The 23,656-nt window shown below is 41.4% G+C and overlaps 1 protein-coding gene across 2 annotated transcripts in view; it reads left to right on the forward strand.

Moving 5' to 3' along the window:
- NDST4 (N-deacetylase and N-sulfotransferase 4) overlaps positions 1-19,744 on the forward strand; it is a 135,486-nt gene extending 115,742 nt beyond the window's left edge. For both annotated transcript variants that reach the window (XM_081021932.1, XM_081021931.1), the window contains 8 exons: positions 557-739; positions 4,856-4,952; positions 8,164-8,287; positions 8,882-9,056; positions 9,993-10,163; positions 12,906-13,015; positions 15,002-15,104; positions 17,022-19,744. In XM_081021932.1, coding sequence (XP_080878058.1) covers positions 557-739; positions 4,856-4,952; positions 8,164-8,287; positions 8,882-9,056; positions 9,993-10,163; positions 12,906-13,015; positions 15,002-15,104; positions 17,022-17,141 — 1,083 coding nt within the window. In that variant the 3' untranslated portion in view covers positions 17,142-19,744. The remainder of the gene's footprint in view (positions 1-556; positions 740-4,855; positions 4,953-8,163; positions 8,288-8,881; positions 9,057-9,992; positions 10,164-12,905; positions 13,016-15,001; positions 15,105-17,021) is intronic.
- The last annotated feature ends 3,912 nt before the right edge of the window (positions 19,745-23,656 follow it).

Below are 23,656 nucleotides of genomic sequence, written 5' to 3' on the forward strand. Positions count from 1 at the left end.
AGCAATTACAACACAACATTGTTGGAGCCAATCCACATGGGCAAAGGGAATGATTGTAGCCATATTGTTCCTTTCAAGACTGTAAGCAAATTATATGTGTCTCTAGTACCTAACAACATTCATCGCACCTTGAAAAAAGGGAAGTGCATTAGATCTGGTGCAGATGCTGCTACAACTGTGATTACCCATCCCATCCCATTATCTGTGGATTTAAGAGTCGAAGCTGTGATAGCCTCTGAAAACTACTAAACCTTGTGATGCAACAGCAAAAGAAGGTGGGAAACTACTGTGAAATCCAAGGCATATTCTGCTGTACACAGAGATGCTGTAAAAACTGCTGTCGTCCTTCCTTTAAAACAAAAACAACAGTAAAGTTCATGCAGGATATACATTTGCTGAAAAGCATCCTTGGAGAGCGACAGAAGGGAATGGATGTTAGAACACTTTAAATAACAACAAAAATGTTTTAACTTCAGGCTGGGAACATAGTTGCTGCCACCTAGCAATGTCCTCCTGCTACTACAACAAACAAGTATTTTGTCTGTTCATCTTTCAGATCAGTATCTTCATGACTCATTTGTCTAACTATGGGAATGACCGCTTGGGTTTGTACACGTTTGTCAATCTGGCCAGCTTTGTTCAGAGCTGGACAAACCTGAAGCTGCAGACCCTGCGTCCCATTCAGCTGGCTCACAAGTATTTTGAGCTCTTCCCTGAGCAAAAAGACCCACTCTGGCAGGTAAGGAGACCCAGCTGACTGAACAGCAGGAGCCCAGCATTCATTCACAATATTGTTTTAGGGAAGACTGCTGCGGGGGGGGGGGAGGTGGGAGAACTATAAATGCAACGTCTACTAATTAAGACATTTAAATCTGTTTTTAAATGGCCTTTCAAAATCATTTAATTCCCCTTTCAAAGTCAGCTGTTTGGCCTAGGAATACATTAGCTAGAAGATAAGGTACTGTCTGTCACATTACCTTCATTAGCACCTGCCTAGAGCTAGGCTGTAAAATAACAGCTATTACACTGACTGTTGTTTATAAGAGACAAAGAGTATTTGTGTACTCTTCATATCATGCCTTCCCCTTTATTTGCTTGATGCATTGCATTAACTTGTTTTGATGAACAGCCAGCTAGATGACTACAGACAGAGCAAGCAGACAAGCCATGTTATAACATGGAATCCTTGCAACTCCAATTACTGCAAGCAACCTGGAGGAATGGTAGCATATTGGATTCATTTATTTAACTATTTTGAAGAAAATGTACACCAATACCTAACTAAGGAGCGCGTCTATAGCCTCTTGTGCCGTAGGAAAAATGCACCCCTGGTCAAAATGCGCCAACTCTTGTCCTGCTTAGGCTGCATAGATGCCATATATTGAAAGCACATTTAAAACAGATTATTTTCCCCCAAATAATCCTTGGAACTGTCGTTTGTTAACACTGCTAGGAATTGTAGGTCCATGAAGGGTAAACTACAGTTTCAAGATTCTTTGCTCTTTATATATATGGCATAAGTACAGCCTAGGTCCTTGTGTAGTTTGAAAGAGAGCAGGACATGTGGGCAGATGAAAGTTTCCCCAAATACTGAAATATCTACCATTTCATTATTCCTTGTCTAAAGAAAGCTGCAGTTATTAGAACCGGACTAAATATTTTCACATTTCAATTTTTCCACCAAAAACAGCAATTTAGGGATAAGTAGTAATGTAAATATTTCCCCAAAATCCTTCAATTTTAATTAAATTATTGCTCTCTTTCAAACTTGTTCCATGCCATGGATTCCTGTGTCTGCTGCTGTATTGGTGCCATTCCCCGCCCCCTTCTTAGAATCATAGAATCATAGAGTTGGAAGAGACCACAAGGGCCATCGAGTCCAACCCCCTGCCAAGCAGGAAACACCATCAGAGCACTCCTGACACATGGTTGTCAAGCCTCTGCTTAAAGACCTCCAAAGAAGGAGACTCCACCACACTCCTTGGCAGCAAATTCCACTGTCGAACAGCTCTTACTGTCAGGAAGTTCTTCCTAATGTTTAGGTGGAATCTTCTTTCTTGTAGTTTGGATCCATTGCTCCGTGTCCGCTTCTCTGGAGCAGCAGAAAGCAACCTTTCTCCCTCCTCTATGTGACATCCTTTTATATATTTGAACATGGCTATCATATCACCCCTTAACCTCCTCTTCTCCAGGCTAAACATGCCCAGCTCCCTTAGCCGTTCCTCATAAGGCATCGTTTCCAGGCCTTTAACCATTTTGGTTGCCCTCCTCTGGACATGTTCCAGTTTGTCAGTGTCCTTCTTGAACTGTGGTGCCCAGAACTGGACACAGTACTCCAGGTGAGGTCTGACCAGAGCAGAATACAGTGGCACTATTACTTCCCTTGATTACATAGTGAACAACATGACATCACAGTTCTATATAGCCAATACTTGATGATGTCAGTGAAGGCAAAGTACATTGAGAGTAAGGGCTAGGTTTGTTAGATTATTAGATGTGGGTGATCCTAGCAATTGTGGGGATCATGTAGCTGGTTGGGTTGACACAGCCAATCAATTTGGCTACTGAAGGAAAATTAAGTCAGTTGACAAAACCAGCAAAAAAGGAAATCTAAATGATCAGGCGAACAATTTCAGAAGCATTTCTTTAAAAACAGGGAGTACCTTTCACCTTCATTGTAAGAGGGGATGTCTTTCAAACTGCTGAAAATGAATACAATAAATATTTTTGTCTCAGGCCTACTAATTATACTATCAAATGTCTCTTGCTTCTTCATGCAATGGATATTGCATATTTTTACAGTATAAGTAACTTATAATTTGGTCTCTTTTTCATGGCTTTTTAGATCTACCTCATGACTCTTCACTGGACATTTTCAAATACACTAATGTCCTCTGGACTTTTCTGAAAGATGTCGTACTCTGCCTTTTTTATCACTTATTTGCCTCATATATTCCAAATCACTCTTCCCAAGCTCAGGGTGACTACAATTTAATTAAAAACATGTAAATTGTGTGATGCAACACTTTGAAACAGTGGCAGACTAGGTGACCTTCCAGGGTTGCAGATGCACCTATTTTATTATATTGTCATCTACACTGGGTGGCTTCAAAAAAATGTGAAAGCAAAATTCGTGTCTGCCATATCATTCAGTCAACTGTAGCAGATGTACATCAAGAACTCAAGTTGGTAGGTGCCGTACACATTGACCACATGCGTGTATATTATTATAGTAATTTTTATATATTTGATACCTGCCCTTCATTAGCAAGTCCCAGGACAGGTTACAACAATTTAATATTCGGTCCTAAAAACAATTACAGCAAATGACAGTCCCAGTAAAAGGGTGTTTCATGTGTACCATCCTAACTTTTGTTCCTGGGAACTTTAATAAAAGGATCTTAGTGGGGCCGGGCTGAGAAACAGCTCCTTATAACCTTGAAAGACAAATTTCACTACCATTTTCATTGCTGAAAGAAAGGATTACCCATTTGCTTTAAGCCATGATGCCTGTGGACTGCAATAAAGCTGTATGATCAATACCATCTGAATATCTAGCCCACTGTATTTAGCACACCAGGATCCCCTACAAAGGCGATTCCAGCATGATAATTCTTTTGAAGAGCCTCCTTTCACTTTCTTCTCACATTTTATTTCTCATTAACGCATGGCAGAAGGATAAATGGCTAAATAACCTCGATCTGCGATCTTTCGCTTTTTTTGTGTCGCCCTGAGAATGTTCAATGTTGCCAAAACACTTTATCTTGGAAACTTAATTGCCACCTGAGTTTGAAGTGGATAAATTTAACTTTAAGTAACAATTCCATTGATTTGCCTCTTTTAAAAGAAGAAATAAAACCAAGTAAACTGTAAATTTTGGATAATCAAGTATCAGAACTGGCAACATCCATTATTAAACATTGATGTAGCACATAAAGTGCAAACATTACCTTGCGATGCACATATTCCTAAGAGCCTTGTGAGGTAAGATGCAAATAGCCCTATTTTACATCTGGGGGACTCCAGTTGACTGTTTAGTAGGGTGATATGCAATGGTTATGTTCCCCAGCCTATGCAGGCTGACGATGCACAGCAGCAACTAACACTGGTGTATATGTGCAGAAAAGAAATCACAGAAAGGTCTCATCAGTACATTGATGTGAAGGCATTGTGCTAGATAGTCTGTTGCCACAAGGCAGTTCTATTATGCCGCATTGTTCTGAGAAGGTCAGCGAATTCACTGGAGCTAGACAAATTCAATACAAATTGGGATTTGAGCTTACAGACCAGAAATTAATGCCGAGTGCTCCAATTTAAACTGAGTTGTTCAACTGTGGTTTGTCAGGCAAACTACAGGGTGGTGTTTTCACACGATAATTGCACACATCAAACCAAGTATTTTAAGTGTAGGTTTTTCTTCATGTGTGAAATCTTATTCTGCATCTTATTTTGGAAAGCTTATTAGTGAGATAAATATACACACCTACAAACGGCGGGGGGGAATAGCATTTTGTTGTGTAAAAAAAAAAAACCACGAAGAGAAAAAAACCTAACAAATAATTTGTCAGAATAAATAATTTAGAATATAGGCTAGCTTTGGGCACTATATTCAAGTGACAGTTTGTTACAGCATATAACATTAATTTTAGCCTTCTCATTAACAGTAATTTGGATACATTCTCTTGCACCTGGGCTTCAAGATCAGATCTGTGGTCAACCAGGGAGTGGCAGGATTCTTCTTGCATTCCATCGCAGGAAGCAAGGAGCATTCACTACACAGGACATTTCAGACGGACAGAATGTCAGAATATTTGAATTTCTTACAGGAATTAATCCACTCCTTTCTTTCAATCAGAATCCATGTGATGACAGACGACATCGGGATATCTGGTCTAGGGATAAAACGTGTGACCATCTACCAAAATTTCTTGTGATCGGACCTCAGAAAACAGGTAATTGAATGCTGCAGTGGTATCATTAAACAAGATTCAAAAGTGAAGCAGGATTCTACATTTTGTCCAGGATGTGGTGATTTGGAGAGCTACTGACCTTGATAAAAGCCATTAACCGCACTCAGAGAGCTTTCCTGTGGACCCTAAAATTTTCAATGCTTGACCAAGTGTTGAGCATGGAAAGATAATGATTGCTGGATTAGAATTCTCCTTTTGAACACTGAATCTTTATCAAAGTAGGGATGGACATTACATTACATTACATTACATTACATTACATTACATTACATTACTGTACTGTATGCCGAACTTGGGCTCACAGTCCTACTACCTGACCACTGGTGCTGTTTTGCAGTCAAGTAGTCCAATACCAGGTAATTATGTGGCCCCAGACACACTATTGACCATATAGTTTGCAATCCACACCATGTCATCCTAAAATAGTGACATTATTTGGTCTTACACTTTTCTCTGGTAGTCATTTTTCATTCATACATTTAGAAACCACTATTCAAGCTCAGCAAACTTCCTGGGTTGTTCTTTCTCTTCCAGATGTTTTTACTTTAAGAACTTACAGCCTTCTCCATTTTTGTGACTATGCAATATCCGTGGAGATAAGGAGAAGGAATAATCTCCACCATAAAAGTCATTCCTGCTGTTCCCTTTATAACCACTTCTTGTCTCACCTCTGTGCAATTGTCTGATGTCTCTTGATTTAAAGAGACAAAACTGATGAATTGGGAGATGAGATACAAACTAGGTCAGAAAAGAGAGAAAGTCCATTTTTTTTAGCAATCACCTGAGTAAATCTATTGTGGTCTAAAGGCTGAAACACAATTGCTGAGCTGCTTCTATTTCAGTGACAGAGAAGCGAAGGAGGAGATACTACACCAAAGATTCATTGTTTAGCCAATCCCATAGTCCAGCATGCCTTAACAAAAGAACCCAGTGACAAATAGTATTTTTTTACATATCCACCTCAGGGTTGCATAAGCAAACTTGAAAGTGTGATAAGTGAATAAGAGAGACATGTATTTGAAAGCAAGTACTGTATACCCATATAGCACAGAGGTATAGTAATCAGAGAACCTGGACTGGCTGCAGGTTCCTTTCAAATAATAATAATAATAATAATAATAATAATACAGTGATACCTCAGGTTAGGTACTTGATTCGTTCCGGAGGTCCGTACTTAACCGGAAACTGTTCCTTAACCTGAAGCACCACTGTAGCTAATGGGGCCTCCTGCTGCTGCTGCTGCGCCGCCGGAGCACGATTTCTGTTCTCATCCTGAAGCAAAGTTCTTAACCCAAGGTAATATTTCTACAGCGGAGTCTGTAACCTGAAGCATATGTAACCTGAAGTGTATGTAACCCAAGGTACCACTGTAATAATAATAATAATTTATTTATACCCTGCCCATCTGGCTGGGTTTCCCCAGCCACTCTGGGTGGCTTCCAACAGAATTTGAAGCACAATAGAACATTCAACATTAAAAACTTCCCTAAACAGGGCTGCCTTCAGCTGTCTTCTAAAAGTCAGATAGTTGTTTATTTTCTTGACATCTGATGGGAGGGCATTCCACAGGGCAGGCGCCACTACCAAGAAAGCCATCTGCCTGGTTGACTTGGTTGCAAACTCAGGTTTGTTGCAACTTATTGTATAGAAAGTCCCTACCATGTTTTAAATATCCATGCAGTGCTATGGATCTGCATCTATAGATTTCAGGATTATTATTTTTATTATTATTTATTGAATTTATATAACGCCCTATATCTGCAGGTCTCAGGGAGGTTCACAGGATAAAATCAGAACAAAAACCATAAAGTACATAATCAAAATAAACAAACCAATAACACACACACCCCCCAAAAAACCCACATTTTAAAAGGGCATAAGATGTCAATCAAATCAACCAAAGGTCTGGTTAAAGAGGAACATTTTTGCTTGGCGCCTAAAGGTGTATATTGAAGGTGCCAGATGGACCTCCCTGGGGAGAGCATTCCACAAATTGAAAACTTAGAAGTTAATGTTTCACCAACAGTGCAAAGTTAGCTGGCGATGAGCAACTGATGGATTATCACTCTTGATAAGAAACCATCATCAGCTCTGAGCCACTGCAGCTTTCCTCCCACAGAATTTTGCATTACATTCTTAAAGAAACCCCATGAGTTCCGATCACGTAACCTAGTTTGGCAGCTATAGAGAAGGCAGTGGAAAAGACAGTTTTTAAAATAATCTAAAACTAATTGCATAAAACAGTTTTATTTTTGGTTCTTTTTGGTGATGAGGGGAATCTGCTACTGTAGGAATGTTTGAAATCAGACATTATTTCATCTTCTGTGGCCAAGCCATGAAATCTCTTAACTGGTTTCACTTCTAGAACATCAGTTTTGCTTGGTTGGATTTGGGATAGGAGACTTAACAGCACAATCCTACACATGTTTATTCAGAAGTAAGTCCCACTGTATTCAATGGGCTTCAGTGGTATTCAATGAGTGTTTAGGATTAAAGACTTATACTTCAATTCTAACTGCATTTATTGGGAGTATGTTAAAACAGTTTTGATTATTTTAGCCCAATATTTCATTTTTTAATATACTTTAGATGCCACAACATAATTACAACATAATTGTGGCAGGATCTCTAAGCTTCGATATGGCTGGACCTCTAAGGTTCAGATCCATCTCCAACCCCAAAGTACCTGGATAGTACTTTCAGCCTGGCCTGCCTCAGAGGACTGTGCGAATGAAAAGAAAAATGGATTTGTGGATACCTACCATGTGCTCTTGAGAGAAAAGTAGAGAGAAAGTTAACTTTTAAAAGTGAGTTTGCTTTGATAGCAAATTATTTTAGACAAAGGGTTGAACCACCTAATATTTCAGATGGACAGGAACATGTCAAACCAGAAAGATATCTAAAAATGAAATGAACATAAAGTAGATCATTATTGTATTGAAATGATTTCTCAGATCCAGGATAAATTTTACTTTTAAACATATATGCATACTTCCCACTGTAGTCAGTAGGGGCCTCATTAACTCACCAGAGAGAAGGATTTAAGTAAAAAGCAATTAAAATAAACCTTTGCCAGGGTTGATCTATAAAATACATATTTTTAACATACTTTTCCATTACTGAGATGCTTTACATCTTTTACCCTTCCCTACACTATCATATAATCCTGCCTTCTGTGTTTTTTCCCCTGTAGGAACAACAGCGCTTTATTTATTTCTCCTTATGCATCCTTCCATCATTAGTAATCTCCCTAGTCCAAAAACCTTTGAAGAGGTTCAGTTCTTTAATGGCAACAACTATCACAAGGGAATTGACTGGTAAGTGGAAGAAAAACAAAACAAAGCAAATGTCCATTGTTAGCATATGCCAAACCACAGAGGAGCAATTATAGAAGTATCTGTGACATCTACATAATTTCCAGATAAGTTTTTGGTGCATAGTGCTTTGAGAATGAATAAGAAATTAGTTTGTACTGATGTGATGCTTGCCAAAATGTTGCACTTTTTTCATCTCTTCTGACTTTACAGTATCAATATTTACATTCCACATAAACAAACACAGTTGAGGAAAGAGTTAGATTTTCATTTTTATTCTGTTTATGTCCCTTTTAATTTGTTTTTAATTGCCCGTTCTCGATGTTGTATAAATTATTATCAGCAGCAATGAAAAATTCAAGTTCAGTGTGGGGAATGATGTAGAAAGGAAAGGAAAAGTGGAAGTATCATTTTGCTGTTATTTTAAGTGATGGGGCATCTTTTTGTTCATTAGTTTCCCCAATGTATATCTTTGACCGTGCTGCTTAGGCTTCCAAGTGTTGTAAGGTTTACTTTGGAGTGAGAGGAAATAGCTGGTTTAATGTATTTTCCCATCCCCATCAGCGTTGCTGACATTGGTTTTTTACTTGCTTGCAGGTATATGAATTTTTTTCCTACTCCTTCTAACCTCACCACTGATATTGTGTTTGAGAAAAGTGCCAACTACTTCCATTCAGAAGACGCTCCCAGGCGTGCATTCTCCTTGATCCCCAAGGCGAAAATCATCACCATTCTCATCGATCCATCAGACCGGGCATATTCCTGGTATCAGGTATGGAGCTTGTGCTTGAAGAAGTGATCTAACAGTAGTGATAAGTCTAGTTCATATACACTACTTGTGGCATCATAGGAGTCATATCCTTATGTCTTACCAAAGGACCTGGTTCCTTCTCTGTTAGCACTGCCCCCATTTCACCTTATCAGAGATGGGTGGGCAGAAGAAGACATGAGCAAATAGTTCTAGCACTACAGTCGTACCTTGGTTTTCAAACAGAATGCGTTCTGGAAGTCCATTTGACTTCTGAAATGTTTGGAAACCAAGGCACAGCTTCTGATTGGCTGCAGGAGCATCCTGCAGCCAACTGGAAGCCACGGAAGCCGCACCAGACGTTCAGCTTCCGAGGCAAAGTTCACAAACTGGAACACCTACTTCCGGGTATGCGAAGTTCAAGTTCCAAGTTGTTTGTGAACTAAGCTGTTCAAAAACCAAGGTACGACTGTACTGCAGTCAAGTACAAATCAGATGTCAAATACCTAGACACAGTGTTAGATACCCACACTGGCAAGTGAATCTTTTTCACCTATGTTCCACTGCATCAGTAACCGTTGGTTCCAGTGAGCCAGGTATTTCAGAATGGTTGGTGGGGAGGTGTTTTTTTTGGGGGGGGAGGAGTTGCTATTATGTTATGCATTTTTATTTTGTGTTTTTATGTTGTAAACCTCCCTGTGATATTTGGATTAAGGGCAGAATATAAATTTAGTTAATATTAATAATAATATAAATAAAAGGTTCTCACCAGCCGACACCAGTCAAAAGGAGAGCAGTGGCGTTTTGTATCCACTGTAGTTTCCAAACTGTCTTCAGGGGCATTCCGATGTAGAACTCACCACAGTGACTGACAGTGGCTAGATTGGGGAGAAAAGATTGGGAAATATCAGGCATTCCACCTGACTTGTGGTTAATTAACATTCAGTTTTCTTCAACTAGCACCAGCGTTCTCATGAGGACTCAGCTGCCCTAAAATTCAATTTCTATGAAGTGATTACTTCTGATGACTGGGCACCCAGTGACCTGAAGGCTCTACAGAAAAGATGTTTGACCCCTGGCTGGTATGCTATCCACATAGAAAGGTGGCTAACACACTTCCCCACTTCACAGGTAACTTTCCCTCTCGGCCAATAATTTCTCTGTGATAAATGATAATCATAACTTGGTAACATGTTTAATATTGTCGCATGCTTAATAATGAATTGCAATATTGTAGCTTGTTTAATAATGGATTGATAAACCTCAAGCATTCATCTTGTGGCTCATCTTAAAAGACAAAGCACTTCAGCATACACATTCATACACAAGTTCAGTTTTTAAAGAGCTGAAAAACCCATTGGTATCTAAAAACTGGGGGTTCTGCTGAGGAATTTTGAAATATTTTCCCTAGAAGGTTGCTAAAAATGAAGTCCAGTGGTACCTCGGGTTAAGTACTTAATTTGTTCCAGAGGTCTGTTCTTAACCTGAAACTGTTCTTAACCTGAAGCACCACTTTAGCTAATGGGGCCTCCCACTGCTGCCACGCCACCGGAGCCCGATTTCTGTTCTTATCCTGAAGCAAAGTTCTTAACCTGAAGCAATATTTCTAGGTTAGTGGAGTGTGTAACCTGAACTGTATGTAACCTGAAGTGTATGTAACCCGAGGTACCACTGTAAATATGTTGCTGCTGCCTAAAGTTTATTAAAAATAAATAAATTCCTCTAGCCCTGCTTTTTAATAATAATTATTTGTGTGTGAACTTGACCTTAGGAGAAGCAGGAGAGGGCCTACAGGTTTTCTTGAACCCCAGCTCCCATCAGCCCCAGCCTGTATAGCCTATGGTTGGGGGATTATGTGTGTTGCTATTCAATAACATCTAGAAGACCACACATTCTCCTTCTCTGCCTTGAGGGTGTTGCAAATGTGCCATGGAAGGGCAAGAACCCCCTAAATTCAGCTACAGCGTGGAATTCCAGCAAATCCAATGCTGAGAAGACATCTCTTTTGCCCTGCATCCCAGGACTGATAGAATTGCAGGGCTCCTCTTTCCCTCCTGCCATGACACTTTGCTTTACTGCTTTAGCCTGAGAATGTACCAGGGATGTGGGCAAGGATATGCATTCACGCAGAATCCTCCATTCTCTCTAGGCATGCAAGCTGCTCTAGAATCTTCACACTCTTAGTGCAAACTCTAATGGGTTTTATAAAGCATGTCTGGGTAAAAGCACTTAGAAAACGTCCCAGAAAAAAGCCAGCTCTCCCGCTCACGAGGAGGTTCCTTAGTGAGTTCAATCAAACAGTTTTAAAAAAACTCACCAGACCTTCATGCTAGTCGTGCAAAGATCTAAAGAGCACCTGGCTTGCCCAGGAACACTGGGGCTGGCGGGATTGCATGCTTGTGTTCATATGTTCAGGCAAATGCCTGAACGTGGCTTTTATCTGTGCCAAAGAACACTGGGAAATCGAAAGAGAGAGGTCTGTGATGTTTGTGTGCACGCAGAGCAGCAGTAGGCTTGAAAGGGCCAGAGGTGCCTACCTCTCTGAGCCCCTGATGAGGCATGAGAACACAATTTGCAACTCAAGCCAAACACAGCCCACACACTGTTACCAGTGGCCCACTAGGAGTTTGATCAACCTCCTCTTGTAGTAAGATTGCAGCCTTGCCAAACATTGCCAGAAATGTAACACATATGCCAGCTCTGATTTTATCAGAGTGACTGCAGATCCTTCAGTCTGCTTCCTTTCTTCTAAAATGAGCCTCTTTCGCAGCTTGCCCGGTTGGTGTTACAAAGGCTAGTAACCGTAAGCACTTAGCAACTGTGCTAAAGTGCAGTTGTGGGGCACTCATAATTAATAATGTGCACTCAGAATTTCAATAATTTAAAATAAGCTCAGTCAAAAATGATATCCAGCAAGGAAACTTTAAAAGCTGTGTGCAGCTTCTTGCAACCATAGCAGCATGTTATATTTCTCATCTATATTCATAGGAGCCTATTATTATTATTATTATTATTATTATTATTATCACCAGCAGTTCCAAGGGCTGGTTAGAATAACTTAAAATTCAGAATTAAAAACAGTTTAAATGTTGGAGTGCTTGTAGGTAAAGGTAAAGGATAAAGGGACCCCTGACCATTAGATCCAATCATGACCGACTCTGAGGTTGCAACGTTCATCTCGCTTTATTGGCTGAGGGAGCCGGCGTACAGCTTCTGGGTCATGTGGCCAGCATGACTAAGCCGCTTCTGGCGAACCAGAGCAGCGCACGGAAACGCCGTTGACCTTCCCACCTATTTATCTACTTACACTTTGATGTGCTTTCAAACTGCTAGGTTGGCAGGAGCAGGGACCGAGCAACGGGAGCTCACCCTGTGGCGGGGATTTGAACCTCTGGCTTTCTGATCGGCAAGTCCTAGGCTCTGTGGTTTAACCCACAGTACCAGCTTTTCCAAATCTGTCCAGTACCAGGTTGAAAAATTTGGAGGAGCCTGCCCCATGCCTTGAATGTTACTCCTATAGATCCATTGAGGTCTACAGCTTCATGCATATAGGCACCAAACTGAATGTGAATATGCAGAGGTGGAGATAGGACCAGTAGGTGTACTGACATCATTTCTTTGTGTGTTCACTTTTCAGTATATACCTTTGGGGTGGTGGGGGAAGCATTCACACAGTTCTGTGGTCATTTGGCAAGTTTATTTTGCAAATATGTTACCTTTACAGTTTGTAAATGCATTTGTAGTGTCGTATCATAAAAAACAAGATCCAATCACATACTCATCTTTTGTCTCGCTATCTTGTAATTCATGCAACACTACTGCACATTTCATCTGAGATTTTTATTTAAACAAACTATTTATCTATCCATACAGTTGCTAATAATTGATGGACAGCAGCTAAGAAGTGACCCAGCAACCGTAATGGATGAAGTTCAAAAGTTTCTGGGAGTTTCTCCTCATTATAATTATTCAGAAGCCCTAACGTAAGTCCCCTTTACTTCCTTTTTTAAACCCTTTGGTTGTCATCCTCTGCATCTGAATTTTGCACAGGTAATTATTATATGGTTATTAGGCGAAAGTTTACACAAGAATAAAGATCTTCACCCATTGCACTATTGGGTAACAGACTGGAAACGCTCAGCATTCTGAAGTCACATTATCGTCTCGGGGGGTTCTCATGTTTTCATGTTCAGTGGGCTCAGGATGCATACAGATGTACATAAAAATAAAGCCCAGCCTGGGTTTTATAGTCTGCATCTTTGCTAACCCAAAGATTGCATGATTCTTTTTGTAAGGAAACCAAGTTCTTTTCCTTTTTAAGTCATTTGGAACCTTTTTTCATCTTCGATGTACTGCCCATGGATGGAGACTTGTTTGCTGTAACTTCTGGAAACTCTGTGAATAAAATATTCCCTCATTTGCAAAGCTAACTGTCTGTGATTTATTCTTGCCTAAGTATTTTAAAGGTTTGTTTAAAAGATGGTTGAATCCAGATGTAAATCTAAGCACGTTTCAGTGTGCTTGGTTTCCTTACAAAAAGGATCATGCTATCTTTGGGTGAGCAAAGATGCAGACTATAAAATATCATTTTAGAGAGATTCAGCCCACTTGTAGTGAGCCATTGCCACATGGCTATTTGCTTGTTCCACAAAACAGAAAGAGAAAGACTGGGAGGGAGAAAACAAAAGGCTGTAGGGAGCCTGCTAAGCTCCACCTCATTGGCAGCCTGAGCTCTGGTTAACCCTTTCATGCACACAAGTGTGAATCAGTAACTATATTACAACAGTGGATTGTGCCCACTCTCCACAATACCAGTGGTTATAAAATCAATGCAAGCTTCTGCAGTTTCATTGCTTAGGGCTCATCCAGAGTTGGCAGCAAAGCGCACATTTGTTCTGGTCTTTTTTGACAGATGCCTGTCCTGATTTTCCTCAGCTCCACCTTATTATTTCTCCTGTAATCAGTTATTTTTGGTGTCCTAACATGAGTAGGTGTATAATTTGTAGGATACCACTCCTCTTTATGGTCAGTTGAGGTGCCTTGGTACCACCACCCCTTTTTTAAAAGGGCACCATTGCACCAAATCATCCGCCTGCCTTTGTTTTACTTGATTAAAGAAAGAGAAAGAGTAAAAAGGAAAAAGAGAGTAGTTATAGAGAATGAGGAAGAGGAAAGTAATTTGGGGTTAGATTTTAAAAGGAGAAACTTTTTAAAAGCTTGTCAAATTAGCATTGTTTCTTGGTAAAGTTATATACATTTCCTGGAAAGCATATATATTGTTTGGAGCGTAAGTTCTACAACTTTATTTCTTTCCTTGTGCATAGGCAGTGACATTGCTTCTCCTCTTGGGAAATTACTGGAAGCTAGCTAAAGTACTTTGCTATGCAAAAAGGAGATTGGGAAATTGTAGATAGAAATGAATCTCCTCTCAATATATCCTTTTTAAATCAATGATTTATTTAATTTTAATTGATACCGCAACTAAAATACAATTTAGGGGCTGAGGAATAGAAGTAACAGACCGAGCTGGGAGGGAAAATACTTCTCTATATCTGAAATGTGTTTTTATATGTGGGTATATTCAGGTTCATTGCTATTATCGGAACAAGCCCAAGGCAAAGAAAAAAAAAATACATTTGGCAGCTAATTACTGTTATATTCCAACCAATTATTCTGCGGCCTTCCAAAACATCTGCTAAATAGTGAAAACGTTGCAAACTTTTCCAGCATTTTACATATGCTGTGACAGTATATTCAAAACTAATATATTTGGTTCCTTCATTAGTATGATATTTTTTTAAAAAACAACAACAGTTCCTCCATCTTTGATTTGACATTTCAAATCTTGCCCAGATTTCTTTTGCATTGGAAAGGTGAAAATGACTGCCAGAGATGACTGCCATTGAGTATTGTGAAGCTTTGGCTTTCCCCCATGTATATCTTCCATTAATTTAGGCAAACTTTTGTAGGTTTGACCCTCAGAAAGGGTTTTGGTGTCAACTACTGGAAGGAGGAAAGACAAAATGCCTGGGGAAAAGTAAAGGCCGAAAATACCCACCAATGGATCAAGAGGTACAATTTTCTTCATATATCTAAACTTTACAGCTATACTAACATTAGGTACCATTTTAATGTCTCAATGAAGAAAAAAGGGGGGTTCACTACTAGGAGCAGTACCAGCTCCAGGTTCCCTCCAGGTCTTTTGCAAGATGCCACCAAGGAGTTTCCCTTCTCTGAGTGGGTCTTCCTTCTGTTGCTGCTGCTCATTGGCTTGCCCTTTTTGTCCAGGACCAATCCACGTAGCCTGCCAGAGGGAGGGGGGGAAGCAAGCAGAGGTTGCTGCTCCTTCTCCTTGCTCCTGTCATTGCTCATGTGCTCAGAGAGGGAAGCCAAACATTTAGCAGAAGCAGTGAGAAGCAGTAAGACCAGAAGATCTGAGGGGATGACGATGGGCAACTTGTAGAGGCAGGAATCTCAGCACAGTGGCGTAGCGGTGGGGGGTGCAGGGGGGCCCGGCCGCACCGGGCGCAACATCTGGGGGGGCGCGCTCGCACTCGCAGCTCTCTGCCCCTACCTGGCTCACTCACTCTCTCTTACTGCAGTGCTGGCTGTGCGAATCTGATCCGAGCCACTGGGTCGCCGCCCACTGTGGAGGGGGTGGGTGCCAGGTGTGCGGTGCGGAGAGAGAGCGAGGGACTATCTGGGGGAGGGACAGTGCAGCGGCCGCCCAGCGCAGTGCTGAGCGTGGGAGAGAACCACACCAGACCAGACCAGGCAGCAGCAAGAAGAAGCTGGCAGCGGCGGTAGGTTAGGGGTTAGGGGGCGCAAATTACTTGCCTTGCCCCGGGTTAGGGGGCGCAAATTACTTGCCTTGCCCCGGGTTAGGGGGCGCAAATTACTTGCCTTGCCCCGGGTGCTGATAACCCACGCTACGCCGCTGTCTCAGCAGAGCCTTGACACTGCTAACCCTCGTTGCTGGTCCTGATTGGAAACTGAATTGTGCCTTTATTGTGCAGGGCTAATAGCAGTGATTTCTGTTGAAAGCTTATTATCAGAAATATAATATACTAGTGGGGTGTGCCTAGTGCTGCCCTGGATTTTTTTTTAAAAAAAATATATTGTGGTTTTAAAATGGATAGTGTAATTTATGGGTTTGAACCCATCACGCTAAAAAAATTGTGAAGACACAACAAAGTCTCATTTTCGTCTGCCATCTTGATTCAAAATGGTGCTTGGCATTCAAAGACTCTCACCCCCAACTTAGGAACACTTGTGCCAAGTTTGGGCGGGCAAATGCACACCACAGTCACGTTTGGGTCTGCCATATTGAATCAAAATGGTGCCCAACATCCATGCATTGATGTCTGCCATCCCCTCTTCAGGAACCCTCATGCCAACTTTTTGGACGCTATATCGAGAGGCGGCCAAACTGATGCCAAACCTGGGTGAAGTCATGCCATTGGTAACGTTTTGATTCAAAATGTCACCCAGTGATGAAGTCTGCCACTCCACCTCAGGAACCCTCTAGCCAAGTTCAGTGATCAAACATTACACCTGACTTCATGTGACTTTGTTCACAAAAGCAGGCACATCCATTTTTTTGTTTAATTGCTACTGATTTATCATAATCATATGTACAAACTAACACATAGCCCTACATAAAATAGCAGAAACATACACAGAGCATATTCAGTATAAAAAATAAATTACAAGATGGAGTTACATATAGCCAAGATTTTAAGATGAATCTATATAGCCCCACAGGCACATCCATCACATGAGAAAAGCAAGACTGCCATGAATAAAATATATGAGTTATGCATGTGTTTTGATTTGTAGAACAAAGAAACAAGTTTATTAAGGGGTTGGCTGAGATCCCCCTATAGCTTTCAAGTGGCCTGAGAAAAGGGTTTTACAAGAATTATTGTTTTAGGTAAATCCTATGCAGAGGACTCAGTCTGACAGTTGATTTCTTTTCCTCATTGTCAGTCTAGGGCATTCCTTTCAAACTACTACAGAGATCACAATGTGGAACTATCCAAACTGCTGCACAGACTGGGACAACCTTTGCCATCGTGGCTCAGACAAGAACTTCAGAAAGTGAGATAGCAAAGAGACACCAAAGCGCCGATGCCCTGCTTTTTTCACTCTCCCACTCTTCACGTTCCTGGTTCACGTCCGATTATTAGTGAAGGATCTCATGAATAATTCTTTCTCAAGAGCAAATTTTTAAAAGGCCACACACACACACACACACAACCAGAAAAGAGCAAAATTGTTAAATATGCACAGGCTGACAGTTATTAGTAGCCGTTTTTAGTCAGCTTCTGGGGAAAGATTCTGAGCTATGAGGCATTGTTCTTTATCCAGTCTGGGGCTCAGACTTATTCTGTTTACCAGACAGTCACAGAAACTGTATGTATGATCAATAGTCTTCATCCTATATGACAAATTACAGTCTGTCAAGACACAAGCAAAGGATGGAAACATCTCTCGGTGGATTGCGAGGTTTGTAATTTCCTTGACAACTGCAATTTTAGTCAGCTTCTATATCCCTCCCTCCTTTGTTATTTTGGGGCTCATCTTGCAGCTAGTCCCTCCCCCCCCCCCCCAGTAAAATGAAGGCAGTTACATTCTCCAAGGGTCTGCATTCCTGTATGTATGCTTGCTTGTTCTGTGCTGCTCGTTTTATTCCTTCTTCTTAATAATACAGAACACTCTTCAGTCAGAATATATATATATATATATATATATATATATATATAGGCCAGCAGAAGCTCAAGTCTGTTGTTGTAGCATGTTTCTTAAGGAGACGTTGCTGCTTACGAAGTTACAGCTGCTATGTGGTGTTGATTATTCCACATGGTGGCCACCAGCTTGTGTATAGCATCTCGGCCTCAGGTTGCCACTTTTGAGTGGTTGTAGCAATAATAAGTGTCTCACCTATGTGCTGTGCCACTTCACACAAGAAACTGGTCATATGGCAATGACTGCCTCATTGAGTCAGTGGTGCCGTTAGGTGATTTTAGACTCAAGACATAACAGTCTTACAAGGCCTCCCCTCTTTAGATGGCGCTGTGTCTCTCTTAATTTTCAAATATGGTAAGACAACAACACTGGTGTTTGGGGGCCTTCTGCACGTTCTGGGCCTCTTCCCTAAAGTTCTACCTTCCTAGTACCAGTATGTGGAGTGACTTCAAGCAACCTCCAAATGGTGACTTTCCCCATGAATCGCCTCCTACCACTGGTGGAGGAAGAGGGGTGCGGGGGGAGCGCAGTGCCCCTGGCAGTGCAATCCCGGTGAGGTGCCATTATGGCTGGCCACCTCCCCCACCCGCACTGGATGCCACGCCCCCAGGATGCACATCATTCCTCTGTGGGCAGCGCGCCCCCAGGACATGCTCCGGCCCTGCCCCTGCTTTCCGCCCCCCAGTGCCGGAGCATGAAGCTCCGCCACTGCCTCCTACATTACCAAACAAAATGCTGATTTTCTATGACTGTCACAAGAATTTTTCGGCAAGTACCCAGGTAAAACTTCAATGGGAGCTTTCGTGCTGAGTAGTAACCATGCTTCAAAATCAGTTTTAAGTGTATCGCTGAGGACTTTACATAAAGTATGTCACACATCAGGTAAGGGATAGTATCACAAAGTTGTGTTAAAGAAAGAACTGTGTTGATTAACAGGACAAAGTGGATCATGGGGTATTAAAAATGATTTGCAACAGTGACTTTTTAATGGTGCCTTAAGGCTGAAAGCCTATACTCTCTTTCCTAGGAGCAAGACCCATTGAACTCAGTGAAATTTCTAAATAGATGTGTATAGAAAGTGCTGTGTGATTTTTAACAAAGCATACCACAAATTGCTTGTGTGACCCACACCATTTCTGTTGTCCTGTTTTGATTAGACATGAAACCACTTCCTGGTATCATAGGCCTAGTCTCATGGAGTGTATTTCAAAACAAACCAAACACAAAAACAAAGAGCACCCACATAGAAAACTAGTGTGTCAGGGGAGACTAGGCTAGAACAACCCTTCTTGAAATCTAGGTTTCCATGTGCAGGGATTTATTTAGTATGGAGGATATGATGCGCTTTGAAGAGGTGAAATATACAAGCATCATTGTTGATCCAAGTTCTCACAATGCTTGAATTATGAAATGAAATAAAATATGTATCTTGGGGGAAGGAGCTAATTAACTCTACAAGAGACATCTCCTGACAATTTAGACATAAAGTTGACTCCTAAGTTGCATGCATTTAACTTACGCAATTGCAGCTTTCTGTGGTTGGTCGTCAGCCAGCTGACATCACACAGATTAAATGCACCGCAAGGCGGAGAGATTTAAAAGCTCTTTCTGTGCTGGGAACACCAGTCTCAGGCATGCCTTCCAGGCTTGTGTGGGCTGTTGTGTGAGAGCTTAAGAGCAATTTCCACAATAGGTTGGATCTAAGCTGTACACTTGTTCTCTGAAACAGGTTTGCTAAGGAGCACATTTGTGTTGGATAAACAACTGATCTTTGTCAGTGTTTGTAAAAAGCAAAAAGAAGGAGGAAAAGGTTCTGACCTCCCTTTGTCTCCTCAGCCTGGTCCTTGGACCCTTGTCGGCACAAAAAGAGTCCACGAGAATATCCTTGCAGAGTTTTATTCATAAAAGTCTTTGTGCAAAAGCGACTGAACAACTATACACACCAACACTAACCAACCAACCAACCCAAACACCAGCAACCAAACTAACATTTCTCACTCTATATATACAACTTGGTGCAGGCCGCTGACTCATGCTGAGCCAGCTTTATTCGCATTAAAGAAACAGCGGCCATTTTAGCCGTGACAATCTTGTGGGGTGTAATCGCTCATTTATGCTTCTGGCATCACTGAACATTGGTTCTGAGTAGAAGGAGCTGAGACTTCCTCCGGTTGACTTGGTGTCAACAGAAAAGAGTCCGCCCCATATTCATAATTTCTCTAGCCTAATAATATCCATACAATAAAATTTGCCTTCCTTGTTAAGATTCCCCAAAGGCCCTAATTTGATATCACAGTGTTTTGCAAGCTTTCTTAATATTAGCATTATTTTTCCTTACAATCTCTCACCACTTTAGTACATGCAAGCAACCTCGCAGCTGTTTTAAAAGCGTTTGTAGAGGAGTTTTGTCTTAAGGCATATCTATGCCATAGATAGCTTTAAAAGGGGGGCGAAGACGAATTAATGGAGTTTCCAGAGTAGCGATGCTGTCAAGGGGGGTGGTAATAAATGCTTCATTAAAAAAAAACATGTTTTCTTTTTCTCTGCATCCAGTGTCTCTTTCCTATGCATTTTATAAAGTGTGGACTCAAGGACTGGATGCTCCCCAACACTGCTGCATCTACAGCAACGAATAAAGATTCACAAGCGACACAAACTCTTACATCTGCCATGTTGCAAGAACTGGATTTATATAAATATATATAGAAAACATAATCGCTCCCCCCCCCCCACACAAACACACTGGAAAATAATTCCAATATGTACTTTAATGTTTAATGCCTTGAAAATGGATTGTTTTCTACCGAACTGTTGCAAATCCCATTTGCCTGGATATATACTTGATGCTGGAACTAAAGGGGACAAAACTTTCAATCACCCTGGAATATTTTTTAGCTTTCTTTGTTTGTTTAGGGGGATAAACTATGTGCATACACCTTATTTTTTTCTTCCTCACACTTCTACAGAATAAACATTTCTGCTGCAAGATTCTGTAGATGGTCTCCCGTTGTTTCCCTTTGGATTCCTAGAAGGGCTCCTCTTATTTTCTTATGATGCCTCCAAGTGGTTGGATGCCTAAGATCATTGTGTGGCCTACTGTACAAAGGATATAGCTCTATGTGGAAGGCTGTCCTGTCCAAGTCCATTAAGGAGCAGGGACTGCAGGTAGCACCTAAGCAGCAGACGGAGTAGGCACAAAGATCACCAGGTCATAGTCTTCCCCACAATGGTGAGATGGATTGTATTTCTGTTTAAATTGTGGTATGTCATTTAAAATCTGCACCTATTCATATAAATTAGCTTATGCAATTTTTATGCAAATCAGTGTCCTATTTTGTCCTGTTTATTTTGCTGAACCGTATCCTCTTTTTTTTATGAGTGCACAAGCAACCGTCTTATCACCTGGTCCCTAAGCCCTGAAGATTAAACAGTTCAAGACGTAAAGGTTTCCACTCCATCAATAGTTTTATTCCTCCTCCTCCAGCCTCCAATTGCCTTGGCGCTTGTCCTGAAGCTGCACAGATGAATGTTTAGCAATAGTGCTGGGTCTTAAGGGCTTCTCCAAATGATTGGCTCGAAGGATATCTTTTATCACATTTTTGGCCATTGGGGGAATAATCCTGCAACACCTGATTCAAAGACAGTAGCCTCACATCAAGTTCAGAAGAAATGGATGGGACACAGTGCTGTTTCTTGGCAGAGGACAGAGGTAGCTGTGCTGCTGTTTTTGACCTCTTCTTCTTTTCCTTTTATTGATGTCGTGCATCCCAGCACCTATGAGGAGGGGCACGTAGCCCATAAGTGGGGAATTCATGCATTGGAGTCACAATTGACTAGTCACAAACCAATATCCAATACCTGGAGAAGACCCATTTCAGGTCCATACCGAGTGGGTAGATCTGGACACCGCAGGCAATGCTTAAAGGCATTTCCCTTCTTCCTGTGTTCCTAGTTTCATGCCTGGTGTCGCACATGGTGTGAGCTTGCATCAGCACACTGTACAATTTGCTCACATCATTGGCTGCTGGTGGCTGTGCCAGGAAATACAAAGTACAGTAATGTCACATCACACATTGTACACATATATTTCCCCCTGCAAGTGGAAAAGCAGTTGATGGTGGAGATTTTAGGTGTGTGGGGTGGGGAGACCCACCAGAGGTGAGAAAGAGTTAAGAAGTAGTTTTCCCTATCCATTTCCACATCCACACTGGTCTTCCTACTGCAGATCGCAATCTCTACAGCTGCATTTTGTTAAAAGCATGGTAAGTTTTGTATGTGGGAGGGACGCGGGTGGCACTATGGTCTAAACCACTGAGCCTCTTGGGCTTGCCGATGAGAAGGTTGGCAGTTCGAATCCCCGCGACAGGATGAGCTCCCGTTGCTCGGTCCCTGCTCCTGCCAACCTAGCAGTTTGAAAGTACGTCAAAGTGCAAGGAGATCAATAGGTACCGATCTGGTGGGAAGGTAAACGGCGTTTCCATGTGCAGCTCTGGTTTGCCACATGACCCGGAAGCTGCACGCTGGCTCCCTTGGCCAGTAAAGCGAGATGAGCGTCGCAACCCCAGAGTCGTCCGCGACTGGACCTAACGGTCAGGGGTCCCTTTACCTTTACTTTTAAGTTTTGCATGCAAGTGAACAAATGGAGTAGTTCACCCCTAGCCTTTGTATCCTGAGAAAGTCACCTCTTTGAGGCTTGCTTCCAAAATTAAGGTCAGAACATGGTTCCCACCTGGAAACTGTATAACACTTCATCATGGATATGGCCAGCCATATCTAAGAGATCTCTCTGGTGCTTGGAAAGCCCCATCTGAAATATTCGGAATATTTGTAACTTTCGTTATGTGAAGGAATACTTTCTCCAGCCTGCGGCCTGTACCTAGTGCAGGCAAGTCAGGATATCCGCTAATTCTTGTCTGCATTGATCCTAGCCTGGCAGTAAATATTTTCAGTGTTGAAATGGGGTGGATTCTCATAACCAACAGTCCTTGAATGGTGCTGCCAATCCTCTTAAAGTCTTCCCACTGACAATTGTGCAGGCATTAAAGGGAAATGACTGGAGGCCAAATAGCTATAGGGTCAACAAATGCTGTGGCCCCCAGTATTATCACTCATCCTCTCTGCCTCATCAGTATGGGAATATATTTAGTTACTTTCTTTACAATTATTTCTCTCTCTTTCTCTCTGCCTCCCCTCCCCTTGAGCTTGTGGAAATGTTAAAAGGACACTAAGTGAGTGTGCAGCCATGAAATAATCACTCTTTGTATTCTTGTGACCTTTTCTGTTCTTACATAAAAGGCTCTACAATAGCATAAAGGATTATTACTATTATTAGCTATTCTAAATGCAATGTTGACCATTTGCACTTCAACCTGCTCCTTTCCTTTAGGCTGGTTGCTGCCACATCATTTGGGGAAATGAAATCAGTTGTGCCTACAGCTGGTTTTTTATTTTTTACTACGTACTTAACACCAAAGCAGTGAAACACTTTCAAATGGAAACAATCTAGATTATTCCGATAAGCTCTTTAACCATTTCTTCTGCACAGTTATTGTAGTACAAAAGGGGGGGGGAGGAGGGCTGGCTTTGGTAATAATAATTATTGCCTTGAATTAAAAAGCAAAAACAAAACCCAGGTGTTTCAGATTAGCCCACCAAAGAAAGAGATATACATACATGCCTGGTTCATTCACAATGCAAACCCAAACCATGACTAAGCATGGACAAACCAGGATGAGGGTACTCTGAGGAAAAATATAAGGCCCTTTTACTTCTCTCCCATGCTACCTGGAGCTAAGCCATGGTTTGGCTCAGCAATGCATCCAAACCTAGGTTCACGTTTTGTCTTGTTCCAGACAAACTCTGCACTGTAGCCAAGG

The sequence above is a fragment of the Podarcis pityusensis genome, assembly GCF_964106645.2.
Source record: "Podarcis pityusensis genome assembly, chromosome: 9".
Lineage (NCBI taxonomy): Eukaryota > Metazoa > Chordata > Lepidosauria > Squamata > Lacertidae > Podarcis > Podarcis pityusensis.